Source organism: Anser brachyrhynchus (genome assembly GCF_964034855.1).
Source record: "Anser brachyrhynchus genome assembly, chromosome: 1".
In the NCBI taxonomy this organism is placed as follows: domain Eukaryota; kingdom Metazoa; phylum Chordata; class Aves; order Anseriformes; family Anatidae; genus Anser; species Anser brachyrhynchus.
In genome coordinates this window covers 208,886,286-208,906,331 of record NC_137694.1, presented here as the reverse complement: position 1 = coordinate 208,906,331, position 20,046 = coordinate 208,886,286, and the positions used below count along the sequence as shown (strand labels likewise).

The 20,046-nt window shown below is 49.0% G+C and overlaps 1 protein-coding gene across 3 annotated transcripts in view; it reads right to left on the bottom strand.

Annotated features, from left to right (window-relative positions):
• Nucleotides 1-20,046, bottom strand: part of NARS2 (asparaginyl-tRNA synthetase 2, mitochondrial) — a 51,086-nt gene that overhangs the window by 9,649 nt on the left and 21,391 nt on the right. For 2 of the 3 annotated variants that reach the window (XM_080576328.1, XM_080576327.1), the window contains exons 7-12: nt 11,934-12,066; nt 4,879-4,976; nt 4,424-4,468; nt 2,632-2,698; nt 1,103-1,240; nt 100-197 (exon numbers count right to left, since the gene is read on the bottom strand). In XM_080576328.1, coding sequence (XP_080432454.1) covers nt 100-197; nt 1,103-1,240; nt 2,632-2,698; nt 4,424-4,468; nt 4,879-4,976; nt 11,934-12,066 — 579 coding nt within the window. Of the gene's footprint in view, nt 1-99; nt 198-1,102; nt 1,241-2,631; nt 2,699-4,423; nt 4,469-4,877; nt 4,977-11,933; nt 12,067-20,046 lie in introns of all 3 variants that reach the window. The other variant, XM_080576326.1, reaches the window with a different exon arrangement.

The following is a 20,046-nucleotide window of genomic DNA, read 5'->3' as shown; positions in this document are numbered from 1 at the left end:
ATTTGACAACTTCCACCTTCACAATCAGCTCTCAGCCACCAAAGCTGCGGAGGAAAGGTTCAAGGACAGGGCCTCCTGGCACCTGCAGGTCCCACATACCTCTGCAGGCGTGATTCGAGGAAAGGCAGGCGCTCCTCTCTCAAGCTGCCTCCACACAACTCCCCTATTCCTGGTACGAGGAGATCAACAGCTGCAACCTTAAAAGAAAGACAAATAGTGTCAGTTATGCCCTTCAGTCTACAGCAGAAATACAGCTGACACTGGATAGTTGTTTGTAAAAAGCTACTCTGATGATCCCGTTGAGTCCAGGACTCTTAGGTAAGTACTTGCACGTGCTCAAAAAGTCTCTTTTGGGCAGGAGAAGGCTGGGAGGGAAGCCTACAATGGCAGAAACTGTTAGGCCTACAGAAAACCTAAATGAGGGCAGTCCTGTTCCAGACTGAGGACGTTTGCAACCACGTGGTGTGAACTGAATGCCATCAGGTCACTCTGGAGACAGGAGTGCACACAGGCAAGTCTGTACGTGGTGCAAAAAAACAAATGGGAGCTCACGAGGAGGCAAACATGCACAGGACCCGATTTCCTTAGAGTTTATGCAGCTCTGGTGACAAAGTGGTGCTGTAATGTGTCTGCGTGGCCCCATTCCTTCAGACTGCTCTAGTGGTAACGGTACCCAGGGATCAATGGCACCGATGTGCTGATCCAAGCGTTAGGATCACAGCGTTATCACCTATGCCATTAGGTTTTGGCTGGTTTTCTTCTAAATTTTGTTCTGTAGGGCTGCTTAGCCCACAGCTGAACAGGTGCTAGAATTAAAGCAAGTGAAGCAACAGCAGGAATAAATTTACCAGGAAAATAAACAAACTATGGCAAATCTGTCTTAAGGGACTTGAGCAAAAACTTAACGCTGCCCAACTCCTGAATCTTCTTCCTGGTACTCCTGCTTTGGAGATTTCTTCTACAACAGAAAAGAGACCGGACAGGATCATGTCTCATCTTGGCCTTCTCGAGTGGAGGCCCAGCAGAAGGCTATCCCCATCCATCAAGGGCTAAGGCACACGCTCAGCTGAAAAGGAGGAAGAAGCGTGACCCGTGGACTCACTGTTCGTTGGGGTCCATCTTCGTTGTCCCGCATGTAGAAAGGTTTGAGATCGTACGGGTAGTTAATGACAAACACGGGCACCTCACCACAGTGCTGCACCAGGTACTTCTCGTGTTCTCTTTGGAGGTCACAGCCCCACTGTGAAGAGAAGAAAAGGGACCTGGCGTCTTGCTTTGGTGCACCTTGCCTGTGGCAAGAGACACAGCAAAACCCCTGCAGAGGAGAGGCGCGGCTCTGAGCAACACAAAACCACAAGCAGTAACTCTGAGCGCCCACAGACGACGGGGAAAATTTGCTAAGACAACAGAATTCCACAGGTTTTAAGGCAGAGCAAAGCAATGAAAATAACACAGTTAAGTTTCCGAGAACAGGGCCAGATTTCCCCGCATCTGATATCAAATCAGAAAAAAAAACACAACAAACCAACCCCCCAAAAACCCCACCAAACAAAACCCTCCCTCCACATCGCTCCAGGGAAATAGGCAGCTATCCAAAACTGCTTTGCTCAGCCCAGCATACCAGCCTTGTTTTGGCGTACAGAAAGCAGCTCTGCTACGATGACCGCTCTCTTCCTTGCTGTGTCCTGTTACATGCCAAGTTAATTCTCACTCAGGAAAACCCAGCATCCTACCAGCCAATTCTTTGTTACCGGAAAACTTGGCCATTTGCAATGCCCTTTGCTTCTCCTGCTTTCTTCCAGCGACGTTACAAATTCTGTGGCTTTTGACTAGAAACCTCCACCCCAACATAGGACATGCGAAGAATACAGAGGAAGGAGGGAAACTGATATTCTGATATTCTCTTCTCATCCAAAAACATCCTGAGCTTGCTGTCTCAGACCAAGATAGTACGGATTTGACTGAGATGGTTCCTTTCAATCCCATGCTCTTAAGTAGTTATCTGTTAAATCTCCTTTGCAACAGAAAAACAGCAATGATTTGTGCAACAGCACTGCTGGAGTGATTTGTAGCTACATTCCCCTAAAAGACTTGAGGTTCTACACCCACTTGTACACAGAGACCAGACGGTTACCCAACCAGCCGCGAAGAACCCTTCAGCCAGAGGGTTATTTTCCTTAAAACAGCAGAATGAGATTAAGATTAATCTCTATACAGGAGATGAGCACAGCCAGGAATGCTCTCAATACCGGTATGTATGTTTGAAACTAGGCAAAACACAATTTTCAGAAAACCATAAACTACTAATACTGAGGTTAATCGTGTGATTCTCTTTCCCAGGTAACAATTATCCTTTGGAGAGACAAGGGGTTCCCTTTACCTCCACGTAGGTTATATGATATTTTGACACGGCTTTGGCTTATTAAAACCCGTAAAACTTGTGGTGCTATCTAAATATCATTCCCTTATTTGAAGACTACTGAAGAATGATGACAGCTGCCGACCCCAGAACACACTCAGCGCTCCTCGGATACAGAAAGAGGGAAAGGAGGCTTCCCGGAGACCTGCAAAGCTCAGTCTTGGCTGTGTGCAAAAACAGGCACAGGGAGAAGCAGCCAGGCAACCACCTACCTCTGGCTTAAAAGCGAAAGTTTGAGAAGCTTGCTTCAAAATTTCCACTGCTTCATTGTAGGAAATTCTACAAGACAAAAAAAAAAATAAAATCTTTGAGATAACTGTGAAAGGAATAACAAGAAAGTTTTCTGGCCAAGCGTGGCACTGGAAAATTAAGGAGGCATTTCCCCACGGCCATGCCAACTTGTGCTGTGATGTCAGACTTCCCAATAACGCTTTGGATGGAAACCAAAAGCTTACATTTTATATGGCAAGTGCCCTATGCTTTCCTGTGCTTCAGCTACATGCAGGGCAGGAAGCGCTAAGCTCTCAAGCCACTTCTGCGTTACTGCAACGTTGCATTTCAGTCAGGAGTCTTGCACAGAACCTCTCCACACAAATTTGACGATTATTTGTTTTAAAGAAAACAACGTGTCCTCACTGGCACAGTTCCAACAACACAGCTCCATTGTTCAGCACGGTATTAGGCGGCAAAAATAACAGCCCAGAGTGCAAAGAACTCGTACCTCGAACTTTTCCGTTTTATTTTGCAAATACCGTGAGATTTATTTGCAGCAACGTTTCTCTGCCCCTCTGACAGCTTTGAAAGCGGTTTCGCCACTGCTTTCCACCAGCACAGAAGAAGAGCGTCATGGCAAAGCAAACAGAGAAAGTGCAGCCAAAGATGCGGCAGGTTTGGTAACTGGAAATCAAGACTCGATGGAAGATGCTTTTGCTGACAAGTTTTCCACATACCAAGCAGATGCTGCGGAGAGAAAGAGCAACTCGCTCACAGTAATTTCATTTCTCTGTGTCGTTAGCCAAATGCAATTAGAAAACAAATTCCCTGAAGGGCACGAGCTCTTTACATCCAGCTACATGGAAGGCTTCTGGAGGAAATACATCAGGAATATATCGCTGCGTGTGCTTGGTTTATGCGAGGCGCAGTCCAAGCGGGATATGTTACTGGCACAGGTTCAGCCCATGTAACCGAGATGTGGAAGGCAGGAATGCCCCACATGTGCCAGCAGCTGAAGAAAGGGACATAAAGGGAGAAAGGGATGGGCCGACTCTTTTTTTCCTTGGACCACGGCAGAAGCTGAGCGTAACTCTGCCTCCTTGGAAAGATCGGTTAGGTCCAAAGAAAGAAGGATCAGAATCCTTCACGGAGGTCCTCTGTGCAGATGAGACAACGGGAGCATCGTGATCTTGTTGCAGCTGAGCTGCTTAACAGGAAAACCAGCGCTGGAACGTTCTGTGAGATAAATGCAGAGCACAACTATTTGGAGAGATGGGCAAGGATAGAGAAGAGGAGATATTTTAGGGGGGCAAGGAAGGAAATCAAAATTCTTCAGTTCTTTAGCACAGAGCAAATTGGAAAAAGGAGTTGCACAAGTAATTGGGAATAGCAAATCAACTGGCATTTTTCAACATCAAAAATATTTGCAGAAAAAGGGATATGTTGGAGAGAAAACATGAAGGAGGGCAGAGCACCAAAGCTGAAACCAAGGAGCAAGCCACTGTGAGCAAAGCACTCGTCAGGTGCATGCCGAAAGGAGGACACCCTGGCAGAAAGAGGATCTCGTCTAGGCAAGCAAAAGCGAAAGGACGGCAGACTCAGGCACTGGTCTCATGCAGAGGTGACAGGAGGACTGGCAAACAGAACAGAAGGAATTTCAGTTCATGCTCCTGAGGAGACATTATGCTAACCCAGCAGGCACCGAGTTGGGAAAGTAAAAGAAGATTTAGAAAATAGGAACCCCTTCCCCCAAAGCCCTCTTCCAGATCATTTTGAAATTTAAGTACTTACGTTACAAATTTGTTCTTCAGCATTTGTTCCAACCTGCCCTTGGTCAAAACAAGAAAAACAAGAGAGTAAAGCTACTCCTAGGGGTTCAGGGGCACAGAAGAAACAGAGAAGTCACCCCCCTCTAAGTTTTGATTTGTAGGTCTGCGTTGGGCTCTAGGTACGGGTCAAAATCCACTCCAAGCCATTCAGTGCTAAACGGGAACCTAATTTTTGAGCTGAGGATTCAGAGGTCATTGGGTGATGACACAACTACAGTTTTGCCACAAATGTTATATAGCAAGTTGTGCGTCCTCTCTGTGCTGGCCTGAAAAATAACTTAAGCTCAGGCCAACTCCTGGCTCTTCGCAGTTCATTAACACAGGAGAACATATTAAAAAAAAATTAAGCCCCCCTATTGCCAAGAGCTCCCAAAATGCATAGAAGGGTCGCAGCTCTTTCCCGTCCCATTTATTACCTTCTGGGCAGGAGCTACGTATTTATGAAAAAGCTCAACATCACGAGGACATCTGGAGAACACGGCGCTTGTTGCCGTCTTGAAAAGATCTTCCATAACCTAATCGAGAAAACAGAAGGGCATGAGAAATTAACACTGCTCAGATGTCCTCGACTATAAATAAAACGCAGTACGCATCAGCCAAAGGGTACAAAAGGAGCTTCTGTGCTTTTGCATGGTCAGACTGCGTAAAAAGAGCACCGGCTTGCTAATGCTCCTAATTAGCAGGCTTGCTCACCAGCTGAAGAGGATTAGAACCTGCTTTTCTGCCACGGGTTTAGGGTCTCAGCGTCTGCTGATGGCCTCGGTATCTTCAGTCAAGTACCTCCAGTGCAAAAAGCACACCTGAAACATTTGAGCAGCAGCCACAAACGAACACATCACAAGCATTTGTGGTGGCTGGGCTCAGATGAATCATTAGGAAGATGCCTTTCCTGGAATGAGCAATGCTGCTTTTCTGCTTTGTTGTTACAACGGACAGAACTGAAGCAGAGGGGAATAAACGGGTGCTGAGTAGAGCCAGCCTGCCCGACAGATTCCGTCCAGAGAGACTCTGCACAGCAAGAGCAAAGCAAAGAGAACACGCGCAGAGATGAGCAGAGAGCTAAAACTCACACATCAACGCGGGGATGTTCGAGAAGCTAAAAAAAAGACCTGGCTTAATTTTCCTAAACTAATGTGGATCAGCTAAGCGTCATTCACATCTAATTTGGATACATTTACCTATTAAAATGGGCTTCACCTATAAAGAATTAAACTAAACAAATGCCTTTTGGATTCCAAACAAAAGCAAACAAAAACCAAAACAAAATAAACAAAACCAAAAAAAGCCCCACATTGTACTCCAGTGCATTTTGATCAGCCTGCTGTAAGAGTTGTTTTTGTGTTTGTTTAAGGAAAGCAGACTATCCCAAACCCTTGCTGGCACGCTGGCAGGTAAGAGTTCCCAAATCTCCTCGTAATCCCACGCCTGCACAAAGCAGGGATTTGATACCTGTCGAGTACTGATGCTTCCAACTCTTCTGCAAAAGCACTCTCCTTATTCTCATCCCCTCTGTAAGCAGCAGAGCAAAGCAGCTGGACTGCATTTCACCTTAGCCTAGGACGAGACCAGGTTTTTCACAACAAAAAGCACCTCTGAAAGCCCTGGCACAATTTCTGTGAAAATAACAACTTGGTTCATGAACCGAAGAGCTGAGAGAAGCAAAAGCTGAACCTGACTTCTGGTCTGCAGATCTGAGGAAGAAGCAAGTAAGGAACCAGACCTTACAGGGCAAGAGGAACAAAACGCGGGGGAAAGAAGAAGCTGGGCTCCTGACATAACTAAGATGAGATTTCAGGCATTTTGTTCAAACTCTCAAGTTTAGAAGGCCATTCTTCATCCCCTGTCCTGAACTGCTGCTCTGTGCTGATGAAGCCTCTGCATCCCACCAGCCAGCAGAAGCTGGTGAGTCAGCCCCTGTCTTCATCCCGCTGGAGCCAAACTCAGCCTTCAGAGTCCTGCATCGATCTGGGCCCTCTGTTTAAAAAGGGAAGATCCAAATGAGGTCCAGCATTATCGTATGCAGATGAACAGTTTTACCCCTACCGGTACTCAAGCACAGAGGAAACGAAAAGCTAGCGTTCCCGCTGCTGAGTGGCAAACAAGCAAACAGTCAGCTTTGAACCTTCTTCAAAGTAGCTAGAAAAAAGCTTATGCAAATGAAATTAGAAAACTTGGCAATTCATCTGGTTTCACCGAGGCAGAGATGGAGGGATTTTACATTAAGCTTCCTCTTTCTAGAAAATGAAAGTATCATCTGCTCTTAGAAAAGCACGTTGTTTAATTAGCACTTTTTTTTCCCCTCGCTGTGCGATAAAGTAACAATTAGGTTCCCACAGCATTCAACACAAGCAGCTTCCTCTTGTGGAAAAAAGATGTGGGTGGCACGGCAAAAACAATCTGAGAAACATTTCCAGGGTTGAGACTGAGGTTTAATCCTGGCAAAAAAAAAAAAAAAAAAAAAAAAGACAGACACGTGGGTCATGCGTCAGCCTCCTCACTGCTCTTATTCTTATTTATGCCAAAAGTGTACCAGGCACGAACAGCAGGGCGAAAAATAAAGGAAAAATAAAGCTCTCCGACTCAGAAGTTCTGGCTTTAAGCAGATTAATGTAACGAAGGACTGGAAAGCGGGCTGGATGAGACGTGAGAGGAGAACCACAGGCACTGGCTTGCTGAGCACGTGAGCTGCAGGGACGGACCAAAGGACTGGGTGTGAATGAATCCTGGAAGAGGCACGTTTGGTGGGAGACTTAGGGAAACCACCACCGGAACACAGCTGGTAGTTTGTCTCGGAGGTGGGACTCTTGGTGTCCGAAAGTTTGGTTGCTTCGTAATGAAAATACAGGAATTGTGCTGGCGGAAAGGCAGTTGAGGGGGACAGAGGTCAACATTTTCCCTTCTCCCCTACGTCTCCCCACTTTTATCTCTTGATTCTCTCGCCTTCCAAAGAAGTTCAGCAGCATCGGTTCTGGCCTTCCCTGACGTCCCCGTGGAATTTAATTACCTCTGATTCTGAGTAGGAGCAGATCTCAACTGCGTTGTTTAATTTTGACTGGGAGCTTTTGATACTTCAACTTCTTCTCTTCCCAAATCACGTTACGACCAGGGGTGAAACAGAGGAAATCATCAACAAAGCAGTGGCACACGTCAGCAGCAGCAACTGAAGTTGCTGTGTACAAGAGGGGTTCCAATCATCACCTGTCCATAAAAATATCGCCCAGGCATACTTTGAGGAAATCCCAAGAACCGCCAGTAGGATTTTTCCTTATGCATTTCCCTAAGACCACCTATACTGATACGGTGTAGGCTGCAGGGAACGTACACACCAAATATCCACCAACTGGGCTGTTATTTGTTGCCTTCATGCTTGGTGTCACACACACCCTGTGCACGTACACACGTGGGGCAGGCTCACACCTGATTTTGGTTGTAAGTCCCCTCTCTCAGTTATATACCAACAGCTCAAGAGCTGAATTTCTACAGGCTGAGGGTCACTCTCACTGCTACACAGTAAAAAAGCTCCGCCTGTGCTTGATGTACACTCTTTGCAAAGGGAGGATATGACTGCAGTGTTGTTGCCTTCCCCGCTCTTGCAAAATCATCCCTTTGGAAAGCAAGTTTAGGAACCCAGTGGACGACTTACTGTCGTGGTTTTGGCTGGCATGGAGTTCATTTTCTCCGCGGAGGCTGGTACGATGCTGGGCTTTGGGTTTTTGATGAAAGCACTGGTGATAACACACCGATGGTCTCAGATGCTGCAGAGCAGCGCTCACAGAGAGCCAAGAAATTTCCACTTCTGGCGCTGCCCTGCTGGTGAGGAGGCTGGGGGTGCACAAGGAGCTGGGAGGGGACACAGCCAGGAGCTGGCCCAGGCTGGCCAAAGGGACGTCCCACACCATACAGCACTAACAGCTGGGGTAAAGAAGGAGGAAAGCAGAGAGGTTTGGAGTTTGTCTTCCCAATAAACTGTTACGTGTGATGAGTGAGCCCTGCTTTCTTGGAAACAGCTGAACATCTGCCTGCCGATGGGACGTAGCAAATGAATTCCTGACTTTGGTTTGCTTGCACGTGTGGCTTTTGCTTTACCTAGCAAGCTGTCTTTGTCTCGACCCACGAGTTCTCACACTTTTACCTTTCCGATTCTCTCTCCCAGGCCACCAGGGGACAGTGAGCGAGCGGCTGCACAAGAGCGGAGCACAACACTTCTACAGCAAAGGAAGCATTTACCAGGACCGCAGGAGCTATACACTTGCAAGGGATATTCCTCTTCACATCTTCTTATCTGCTACGGTACACTGATAATCCTATTGGTTCTCCAAAAAAGATTGTAAAGGGAGAGTTCTCCAAAAAAGATTGTATTAGAGATGCAAAATCGCTCACTTCAGTTAGGAATTTCACCAGTTAAGATCTCACACGTGGCCCCAGGTGAGCGTTCTTGCCCATCCAGCTCAAGAGACAGTTTTCATTATCTGGCCACTGTTTTTCTTACACCGGACCCCCTCTGGGGAAATGCTGATGTCAGGAAAGGAAGGAGAGAGACTCTTGTCTGTCAGACTACTGCTTCCCTGGCCACAGAAGCTGAACAGTAACTGCTGATGGAGGCTAGGAAACAGAAAGAGGCTCAGCTATGACAGCTGGATGTCACTTCAGAGAAGGAAACGAGCCCTGCAGATATCCCGGTGTCTCTAAAAGAGCACTGCACGAGACATTTGGAACAAAACCTTCCCATGTCATTTCCAGTGCTTGTTCCTTGAGACTGCAGCCAGATTTGCCAACCTGTCTTAGCCTAAAGACAGAAAGCACCCAGAGCACAATAGTTTCTGGAATCAGATCTAAGGTCCTTAAAACTGGCACCCCAAATCAGTGCTGCTATTTATTGACCTCATTTCGTGCCTGAATTCCCTTCTGTACAGGAGAGGTAACAATACTCCGTGTCACCTGGCTGCAATGACAGCAAGCTCGTTTTGGTGAAGTATGTAACCACAGGCAGATGATATTTCTGCCCTCAAGACCAGAGCTCAAACACTGTGGGTTAAATTTTGTTCTCCATTTTATGCAGCTCGTGTTGCCAAGATTTGACTTTATTAAGGAAGACTAACGCTACGCAACAACTGCTCCCAGAAAAGCTTCCTTTAGGCATTTCCTAACTTTGCCGCCTAAATAATGTTCTTTTAACACGGTTTGGTATGCGCGTTTAATGAAATTCAATAACGATGGCACCACGTTACCTCTCTGAGGCCCCATCAGTGTCATGAGTGAAGTGGGACCCTTTAAAATCCTCTTCACTGTCAGGACAGCCAAGAATTAAAACAGAAAATAATGATCTACAGACATGACTGCTTAACACAGCACTGGAGAAAGGGGGAAAGGGCGGGAGCAGGCATCTCACGGGACAGGTAGGAATGGAGATCTTGAAAATCAGCACTCTGATGAGACCAGACACTTCCACACAAGATGGATCTCTTGTAACCTGACCTTCTCCTAACTCCTTCTCGCTCACCTTGGAGGAAGAGTGCCTTGGGGGAACTTGACTGAACTTCTATAGCCTGGACTCCTTTGGAAAGCGGCCACAAAGGCCTGAGAAACACTCACGTACTCCCTGTAGGCTGAAGCGGTAATAGTATCACGCAGGCACTCAGTGCGGAGTGCGGCACCGAACGCACCGAGACTCCGCAGAAAGGATTGTGAAACCTGCGTTGCGAGAGTTTAAGCTTCTTCGGAGCACTACGACACGTTCTGGCACAAAGCAGAAATTTACACTGCGTGATCGAGACACACTAGACTTCCTAAGAACTGGGCTGCTAATTTAGGAATAACTGAGCATTACCCCGTGCAGTTACCCCGGGGAAAAACAGACCTCTGCTCCCGAGTGCATGCACCTTTGCTCTTGAATCTTGCTCTTCCTTTTATTTTGTAAAGAAAGCTGCTTTTCTTTTGGAGCTTTGGCTAAAGAAACATCTCACTAGAGAACAGTAAACACGCATATCTTTGTAGCAAGGCTCTTCTGTACCCTTTAACGCAAATACTTCCAAGATGTCCCCGAAGAAGCTGAGCACTCCCAGCCCACTAACTTGCTGAAGTTGGAGGTATTCATTCCACATCTTGAACACCACTTTTAAAAATAATTTTGCAACAATCCAGCTATTTATCTGAGGACAAAGTTCAGATGCTAACTCTAGCCAATAGCCCCCGAGGCTTTCAGCTGGGCGTTTGGCATCAAACAAAGAACACAACAAGCTGCCCAGTGGCCAGATATGAGAGAGAACACTGAATTTACGTCAGTTATGCCGGGAAAAACGAAACTTAACTTAGGCTTTAGAGTAGCTGTCAGGTTTTTTTGTTTTTTTTTTAAATTCTTTTTTTATTTTTCCAAAAGAGATTGCCCAACGATTTAAAAATAAACAAAACAGGAACTCCACTTCTGCAAGACAGAACATCACAAAAGTAAGCGTTTTGCAATACGGACTTGCTACGGGGAATGCAAAACCATTGCTGCTAGGAGAATTTCTGTAACGAGAACGGATTCTTGTCAGAGACTCTGGGGCAGGAGAAAGAAGGGGAAAACGAAAGCACAAGCTGAGACTTTACAAGATTTTAGCACCAACCAAAAAAAAACAAGCCAAGGAGGAGTTTCCTCCTTTCCCTACAACTAGAGTGAAGGCCCTACATGTTCCAGAGCACTTCTCAAACCTAATTCTCTGAATCCTCTGAACTGGATATACTTCAGAACCTGATATACTTCAGAAGCCAAGAAACGAGGGTTCTCAGTGCAGGAGTACAGGTTCACGCTGTGGTCGGGGGCTTCAACACCACCGAGCAGAAGACTCGTTATATTACTCACTTTATACTTGATAAAAGCAGTGACAATTTCAAGCAGCTCCTTATTACCTAGAGAAACCAGGTGCTCAGGATGCAAGGTGGAAGCATATGTGCAGGTTGTGCTCTTTAGACTATGCAAAGGTGTTTTGGAGGAAAGAAGAAAGAAGAGTGGGTTATTATTAATGGAGCACAGAGATTCCCAGTGGGTCTGCGGAGCCCAGTGCCAGCCAGACACCCAAAGCGCAGCAGCAGCAGCACATAAGAGACAGGAGACAGCTTTGCTGCTAAGCCAAGACTCCGCAGACTGCAAAGGATCCAGACTGAAGGAATCACCACCTGGATGTTGCTTCACACGCGTGTAGCCAGTGCCCCAAGTAATTCTTTTTTACTTTTATTTACTTGTTTGTTTATAGGATATTTCTCCAACGGCCTTCCAAGGAGCTCATCCGATATACAACAACCTGCGTGGGTACTGACTCCCAAGTCCTACTGGGTGTAAGCTGGCTCGTGCTGAAAGTAGGAAGATGCACAAGCATCCATCATGTGGCGACCCGTGGTCAGTCCTGGAAAACCATCTGAGAGCAGGGAGCGCAGCTAAGGGAGAAGGAGGAAATTCTGACGCTGGTTCTGCCCGACCATTTGGAGGTGCCCACCTGCGTGATGTCCTGGAGGCTCTCAGTGAAGGACAGCTCAGCCTCCACCATGTAGAACTCTGCCAGGTGCCGGCGGCTCTGCGAGTTTTCAGCTCGAAACGTCGGCCCAAAGGTGAACACGTGGGTAAAGGCCCTGCAAGGGGACAAGAAAGAGGTAGGTCAGGCCCGGCGCACAAGCATTATATTGAAAATCCCATCCACGAGGTCGCTTTTCTCCCAGGATCTCCAAGTTTTCATGTTTCCATTGTGTCTTTGACCCGTTCAATGGCACTGCTGTGTATGGTGCTGTTACATTACGTATATCCAGCAGGCTGGATATATGGTGCACGGCTTGCAGTCCCCCTCTAGTGGCAAGACTAAAGTTTATTTCTGAAAGGAATAAGGGACGGGGCTCCTTCCACAGCTGAAAACGGTTCAGCTAAAAGGGATCCCCTAATTAGGGACCCCCTAATGCAGAAACCACATCTGGGATAGCACCTGGTGCCGAAGTAACCAACGTATTTCCTATTATCAAGTTAAACTTTCAAGTTTAATCACGGAATCATTAAGGTTGGAAAAGCCCTTCAAGATGATCCGGTCCAATTTTAACTGCGGGGAAGCTGCCCCCCAAGCAACACCTACGAGCACGTGGGCTCCTGGACATCCTCAAGCCAGGGAGAGCTTCCCGAGCAGGTGCTGTGATGGCTGTGTTTTCTTCCCGAAATACAGGGGAGGCAAACCGTGACTGGGGAAGAGGGAGAGGGGTTTCCAACAAGCACAGGCTGGGCAGCTGCTCTCTTTGGTGCACCTCTCACTTGGCGTTATTTTTGGCAGTAAACAGCGTGTGGGAGAGATGAGGCAGAGTTTACCACTGGTGAAAGGACGCGTGCTGGCTGCTGGGGTTGGCGTTTGGCTTGCGTCTTGCTCAGCCTTCTGCCTCAAGAGGACGTTTGCTGAAGTTTCTGCACACGCTGATTTCGTTGAAGTGGAGTTTAAGCAAACAAGGCTACAAAGAGCGACGTTTTCCCCTTTACCCTTTACGGAGGCATCTGCGGGGCAAACAAAGGCACGGACACGTTTTGGTGCGCTCATCTGCTCCCTCGTGTCACGTGGTGGTTAAAGGCTGCGATCAAAAGGAGCAGCACTTTCGTTCTCCTTGGGTTGTTGGTAGTAAACACGCGAGAAGACAGCTGCTGGTCGAGATTTTAAGTACGTGGCCTGCCTGGAGGTTTTCCTTCCCCACTGGCTCTGCTCTCCCTGTTCAGACAAAGATGCCTTTGCCGCCTTCAGAGCCCTGAGGCCCCGGTCCTGGGTTCCCTCACGCGTGCCCACAGCACCTACGGTACCAACATTTTGCAGCAAACATCTTTTGCGGAGGATCCTTTTCCTTTTCTATTCCCCGTGGAATATTCAACCCGATGGGATGTTACCGTAAACTTCTGCCGTGGCTTGATCATCCTCCTCCAAACTGCCCTTTGCTGCAGCCTCTACAAAAACCTCAGCGCTGTTTAGCTAAGCGCTGTAACGAGCCTCTCGCTCCCTGCCCAGGTCAGTATTACCTCACCAGTCCCTCGTGCTCCCCCATCTGGAGCCATCTGTTGCCTTCTGTTCTAGAGAAATGCGTGTTTCTTCCTCAACGCCTTGCTTTTTTTTTTTTCCTTTTCCTTCCATGTTCCTACAGCACCTGGCACAACAAGGTCTTGGATTCAAAGCTTAGGAGTCTCAACTGCTATAGCAATACGAACAACAAATACGCAGCAGTGAGTCACTCGGACAAAACTGGTCAAGGCAGAACTGGTCACAAACTTTGGCTTGCTGTGGGGGACACAGACACCGGTGTGCTACCTGTGCCCACGTCTCCTAAAATATTTCCATTTGGGCTTCTTCAGTTAAGAGGTTTTGCCTAAATGCATCGGTTTTGTCACAAATTCGGTTTGGAACGGACGCAAGGCAAAAATAGTTCAAAAAGCTTGTGCCTGCTGAAGGAGGCACCCAGGACTGCTCGGTTTGGCGTGCAGCTCTCCAGCTCCTCCCTGACGTGGAGATCTCAAAAAGCGATGCTTCAGAGCCTGCCAGCAGCTTTGCATAAGCATCCTCCCTTTCCTCACGGGTTTCTCAGCGCCTGTCCAGGCGCAAGCAGACCCCTAAGGTAGCAGATTACAGCCTCCAGCAACGCAGCGACCACGAGCCCTCCGAACTGGGCTCGTTTTCCCCCGAACAGCAGCCCAAACACCACCCCTAGTCATTTATCTTCCAGGGGGCTCGCCGGCTGCAAAACTTCTGATTGCTCCAAGGTGTCAACTGTGGCCAGATCCTTCACAGCCACAGATCGATTCTGTGCTGCAAGAATGAAGCCTCCCTGTACCAGGTATTTGGGGAGGACGAGTGCAGAACTCCCCCAGGCACCCGTTTCAGGCTCTTCTCAGCTCCAGGCATCCTCCAAACCTGCGAGGAGGAGAAGAATCGTGCATTCCTCAGGCTGCTTTTTGGGAAAGGATGGAGCCAAGTAGGTGCGAGGACTTCACCACCACCCTGGGATGCTGGCACAGGGAAACCAGGCAGACATCACGCTGGCAGAGCTATCAGAGGAGCACAATAAATGCTTTCTCATCTGGCAACAGGAATGCAGCGCTGACCAGAGGCCTGGGAGTAACAGAGAAGCACAGCGAAGACACACGCAGGCAGCGTTATCAGCTCCGAGCACGAACAATTATTATTCAGCCAGGCTTTCACGTACTGCCGCCTGTCCCCTGCCATTCAAGACATCAAGCAAATGCACACTACGCAGATCTGACCTTTATTTGTGCTTCAGCTGCTATTAAAAAATGTATCTGGGATTGGACACGCTGCTGCATCATGCTGAGCATGCATAAATACCTCAGAAAACAAGGACCGGGGCTGACTCCGCTTCGATTTGATGGCACCAAGGGCAAAAGCAGTCATTTTGTTGTGTGCGCGTTCAGCACCCGGCACAACGGAGCCCCAGTCTGGGGCTGTGGCTCCTGTGCTTTATGGTGCTGCTGATGAATCCTTCGCATTCCTCTGTGTGCCCTCTGTGTGTCTTCTTCCAGCATTTAAAAAATAACCTGAAGCTTCTGGCTGAGTCTCCAAAACTGTTCCTAGGTCAGGAGGGGCTGTTTGGCACCGAGTCTTTCCAAACTCAGCGGTGCCGATTCCTCGTCTCCAACGAGAGCGCGCACGAGCAGAGAACCACGATGACGGGCTGAGCCCCCGGTTCTCTGGGAAATCCTGCAAAGCGAACGTGGAAGCCAAGAGAATATCTGCAGAATTCCCCAGCAAAAGGCAGGGCCCGTCCTGCACGACGCTGAGCTCGTGTGCCCCAACCCAAAAGGCTCAGCTGCTGCCAATCCAGGCTGGCAGAGCCCCCCCGGAAAGCAGACAGGGATGTGCTGCTGGAGCACCCGCAGGTCACCTGGCCCTAAGAACGTCCAGGGGGGAGAAATTTCCCCCTTTTCACCCCAAGTTTACCCAGAATTGCAACCTTCTGCTCTGAGAGCTTTGCGGCACGCAGACCGAGGGCTCGTTTTATTCCAGCCGGCTGCCAATTCATTATCAAGACAGTGATAGAAACCACGAGAGGAGCACAAAGTATCCGTGCCCAAAGCTGCTTGAAAGGAGCCTTTTAATTAAACTCACACGATGATCGCGGGGCCGAGCGTCCCTGCCTTACCGGCCCTTTTTAACCCTGCAATCCCGATGTAATTAATTGTGCTGCTGGCTCCCGAGCCGGGAACGGATCGTGCTCCTCTTCCGAGCCAGGACTCCACACTGCTGCTGGGGTAATAAAGACTTATTTGTGCTGTCGAAGCGAGGGGACGTGACTCCGAGCGAGGCTGTTAATCAAGGAGGAGCAATTCCCGTGCAGCCAAGGTCACGCCGGTGACACAGCTGGGGGCAGAAGGCGGTTGTGGTGACCCAGGGCCGAGCACCAAACCACCCCGGTGCACGCAGCTTTTGGTTGGTACGGTGCCCTCGTCCTCACCGGGGTCTGCGCTCAGGGGTTAGGTGGGAGAGGTGACTTGGCCCCAGTAAGTGGATGCAGCACGTGAACCTTCAACGCCATTCCCACTCGGACTTCCACCAAATCCCCGCCCCCAAGGCGTTAAAATCTGGATGGCAAGACAATCGAAAAACAACAGCTCCTAACCCAAGAACAAAACAACGCGGCCTCAGCAGAGGAGGAAAGGAAAGCAAGGTGACCCTAAAGATCGGGAGCTTAGCTCTGTCAGCCACGCTGTCCTTTCCTTTAGGAAGGGAAGACGTCGATAAAGCGAGCTCGTCGATTTAATTCCGCTCTGCTCCAGCCCGACCAGCTTCGTTTTGGTGGTGGAAGACCCGCCTGCTCCACCAAAACGAGCGGATGACTTGGCTCCGCTGCCAGGAGACGCCAGGTGGCTGCAGCACTTGACCCGAGCGCAAGCGGGATTGCTCAGGGATGCAGAAATTTCTAGCCTGAAAGATCTTCTGGCCCGACGCGCGAAACCACACGCACGCAGAGAGCCGCTCAAACGAGCCCATCCGACGCCTCCAGGGTCCAGTTTTTGGAGGAACCCCAGGGCTCCTCTGCTGCTCCTGAGGTACAGGTGTTCAAAGAAGGGGGGCAGTGGTTTGCATCCTTGAGCTGGGCAGAAAACATTAAAAGGAAACCTCACTATCGGACAGAAACACCCTTTTTTTAACCTCGGTGTAAAAGGAACAGTCCCATTCCTGTTGTCTGGTGGTTCGGATTTTGCACAATGAAATAGTTCGTGTTTATGCTGAAAAGGCAATGCAAGGAGGGGAGGGGAGGACACTGACACGAATTTTATCCAGAAAAATGGGTTTTAAAGGATTCCTCAGAATATGCCAGTTCCGTCTGCCCTCCGAGGAAGGGCAGATGTGGAGGGCTGCATCCTGACACGGGCTCTCACAGCAGTCTGTGAGCTTCAGGCCCGGGCAGCGGTGCTGAGGTGCTGAGCGCTGAGGTTTCAATTCATGCTGCGACAAGATGGGACCGTACTTCCTTCTGCAGGCAGCCAAAAATAAATAGAGAAATTAAAAACAACAACAACGAAAAAAGCCGTCTAAGTTCCCAGACAGCGACTGGGAAGTGCCAAGCTTCCACCCCAGCCAGCCAGACCGAAGCAATGCAGCGGTTTCCCTCGCCGTGCCTTCCGAAGGGCAGAGTCCAGGGCGTGCAGCAGCAGCAGCAGCCTCCTGCTCCGGCTTCAGCAGCAAGAAAAGGAGAAGAGGGGACACGGGTCCCCCTCAGGGCCATCCACCTCTGCTCGACCAAGGTCCAATTAACAGCAAGGTGATCCACGTTCCCTAATTGTCTGGCAGAGCACCCCGCGCTCCGTTTGTTATGTCTCGCAGCACACCCAGGCGTTATCGTGGTAGGTTACAGATGGGCGAGCGGGGGAAAAACCGAGACACAAAGCAAACAGAGTTACTCAGAGCCACGCAGCCTCTTCTGCTCCAGGCGCAGAGATCTCATCAGCTCGGGCCCTCCGCCCTTTTACGAGACTCCGCGGGGCTTTCTTCTCAGCGGAGGCTTGTTTTGTCCAAGTTTTGATATTATGATGTTTAATTTAAGTCAATAAAACAACCCATTAGTAACAATAAGTCAAGCTGGGCTGATGAAAGCCACCAAAGCAGTTAAGCATTTATTCAAATCACCATTTCCCATGCCCAAGCTAAAAAAAAAAAAAAAAAAGATCTTCCGCAAGGAAGTGCTACAAAATGTTTCAAACATTTACATGAAACAGGGTGCAAAGGGCTGTTCCAGAACATCATCATCCCAGGGACTCCAAGCCTAAGCCATAAAAATACGTTACCGACACGGAAAAAAAAATACAGAAAGCGGCCGTGCTGAATCTTTTTCCTTTCCGAGTGGAAAAAACACATGGTCTCCACAAACTGCATTATAACGGCTTGAAAGAGGATTTTTTTTATTAAATGTCATTTTGTTTTCAGATGGAGACTGGCTCTGCAAATACGAACTGCAGCCAGAAACTGTATCGGTGGGTGCATGACCATGAAGTGCCACGGTTTGGGCCCCACTTCCAAGCCTGGGTGAGGCTATTTAAAATTTCTGAGGTCTACAGTAAGCAAATAAAGTAAATAACTGCACTAAAACCAACTTTTAAAAGCTATACTGAATGCAACAAGCTCCAGCTGACTGCAGCGCGCACCTACACAGATCCATGTCCTCCTTCAGTGAGGGGACGGCAAGACTTTGAAGAAATTCGGCGCACGCTCTTGTTGGATTTGTGAGTCTCTTTTAAGGAAAGCTGCGGAGCAAATGGGGCTGGGAGCTGGAGCCTCCTGCAAAGCAGGAGCTGCTTGAGCACGAGGCCTGCTCGTCTTCTCATCAGTAACTGATAATCGGCTGAGCTACAACGAGAGCACCTGCAGGCTTCTGGCTTGCCTCGCTCACCAAGAACAAGTCTGCGAAGCCACCAGGAGCGGGGACACCACGGCACACGTGGCCCAGGGTTGTACCAGCCCTCTCGTAGCCCACCCGCAGTGTTCCCCAGAGCACAGCGTTGGGGCCAGTTTTGTTTAACGTTTTTATCAGTGCTCTTGATGAGGAGATGAAGTGCACCCTCATCATTTAGAGATGACACCCAGTTGGGCAGGAGCAGTGAGCTGCTTTGGGGTAGGAAGGTTTTGCAGAGGGATCTGGATAGGCTGGACCAATGGCCCACGCCCAGCTGTACGGCATTCAGCAAGGGGAAGCGCCAGGTGCCACATTTGGGGCTCAACAACCCTACGTGGTGGTATAGGTTTGGGGAAGAGCGGCTGGAAAGCTGCCCAGCAGAAAAGAACCCGAGTGCTGCTCAACAGCCAGCTGAACGTGAGCCAGCCGTGTGCCCAGGTAGCCAAGAAGGCTGCTAACACGCTGGCTTACATCAGAAACAGCGTGGCCAGCATGATAGGGAAGCGTTCGTCCCCCTGTGCTTGGCGCCGTGTGACTACACCTCAAGTACTGTGTTCAGTTTGGGGCCCCTCACTACAAGAGCGATACCAAGTTGCTGGGGTGCGTTCAGAGAAGAGAAGTGAAGCGACCAGAAAACAAGGCAGACGAGAAACGGCCGAGGGAACCGGGGTGGTTTAATCTCGAGAAAAGGAGGCTGAAGGAAGATATCGCTTCCTACACTACCTGAAAGGAGGCTGTAGCAAGGCCTCTTTGTTTCTAGGATTCCATGATGCTAGAGATCGTGCGTGGATCCCAGAAACTCGGCTACTATTGGCACATTCGCGGTGCTTCTGGAAAGAGAATTAACTGCTTCCCCTCCCACAAAGGGGGAGAGGAGAAGGAGCCAACAGCACATCCACGCGGGCTGTAAAGCCCCCGCCAGCCAAGCGACCCTCGGCTCGCTGCCCTACCTCCAGATCCGCGTTTGCCTTCCCACTAACACAAACTCATTAGCAGTCCCTGCAGCAGGCAGGGCCCGAAGCATGCGGCAACTGATTAAAACCAGACGTGGCCCGGCTGCTTTCTATAGCTCCAATGAAGTGGCAGCCTAATTAATGGAAGTTAGCGTGCTAATTATAAGAGTCTGTGCCGTGAGTCAGGCTCGAGCGACTGTTGTGCAAGAAATGGCGGAGATTTTTTCAGGGATCCAATGTAAATAATTACACTTACATTTGTGAATTCTCTGCAGCAGGGACGCTGTGCAAAGGGACATCGTTCTTGCAGCTGCATTTGAAAGCATTTCAAATCTTACAACGCAGAGCAAATATTTGCTCGAAGACAATGCAATCCTCTTCCATCCTTAGCAAGTCATTTGGGAATCAAATTTTAAGGCTGCATTTGGCAGGCTGCTGAAAGAAAAGCCTCTTACAGAAGGCCTCAGATGCATCTTTTTGCAGCCCAACAGCGTTTGCTGGAACAGCAGCCCCAAGTGACGGCTCTCTCTCTCTTCTGTGCTTTGAAATATCAGTGAAACGCTGGCATTTTAGAAAGGAGAGCTGTGCGATTTTAGTCCCTTCTGAAACGAACAGGAAACTCACTGCTTTTAGCTCTCTGCGAAGCCAGGCAGCCACAGCCAGAACGGTTTGGATGACTGGGATTTTTCTGAGCCTCCCTGCAACCAGAGAAGCCGGTTGCAGGACTGCAGAGAATATC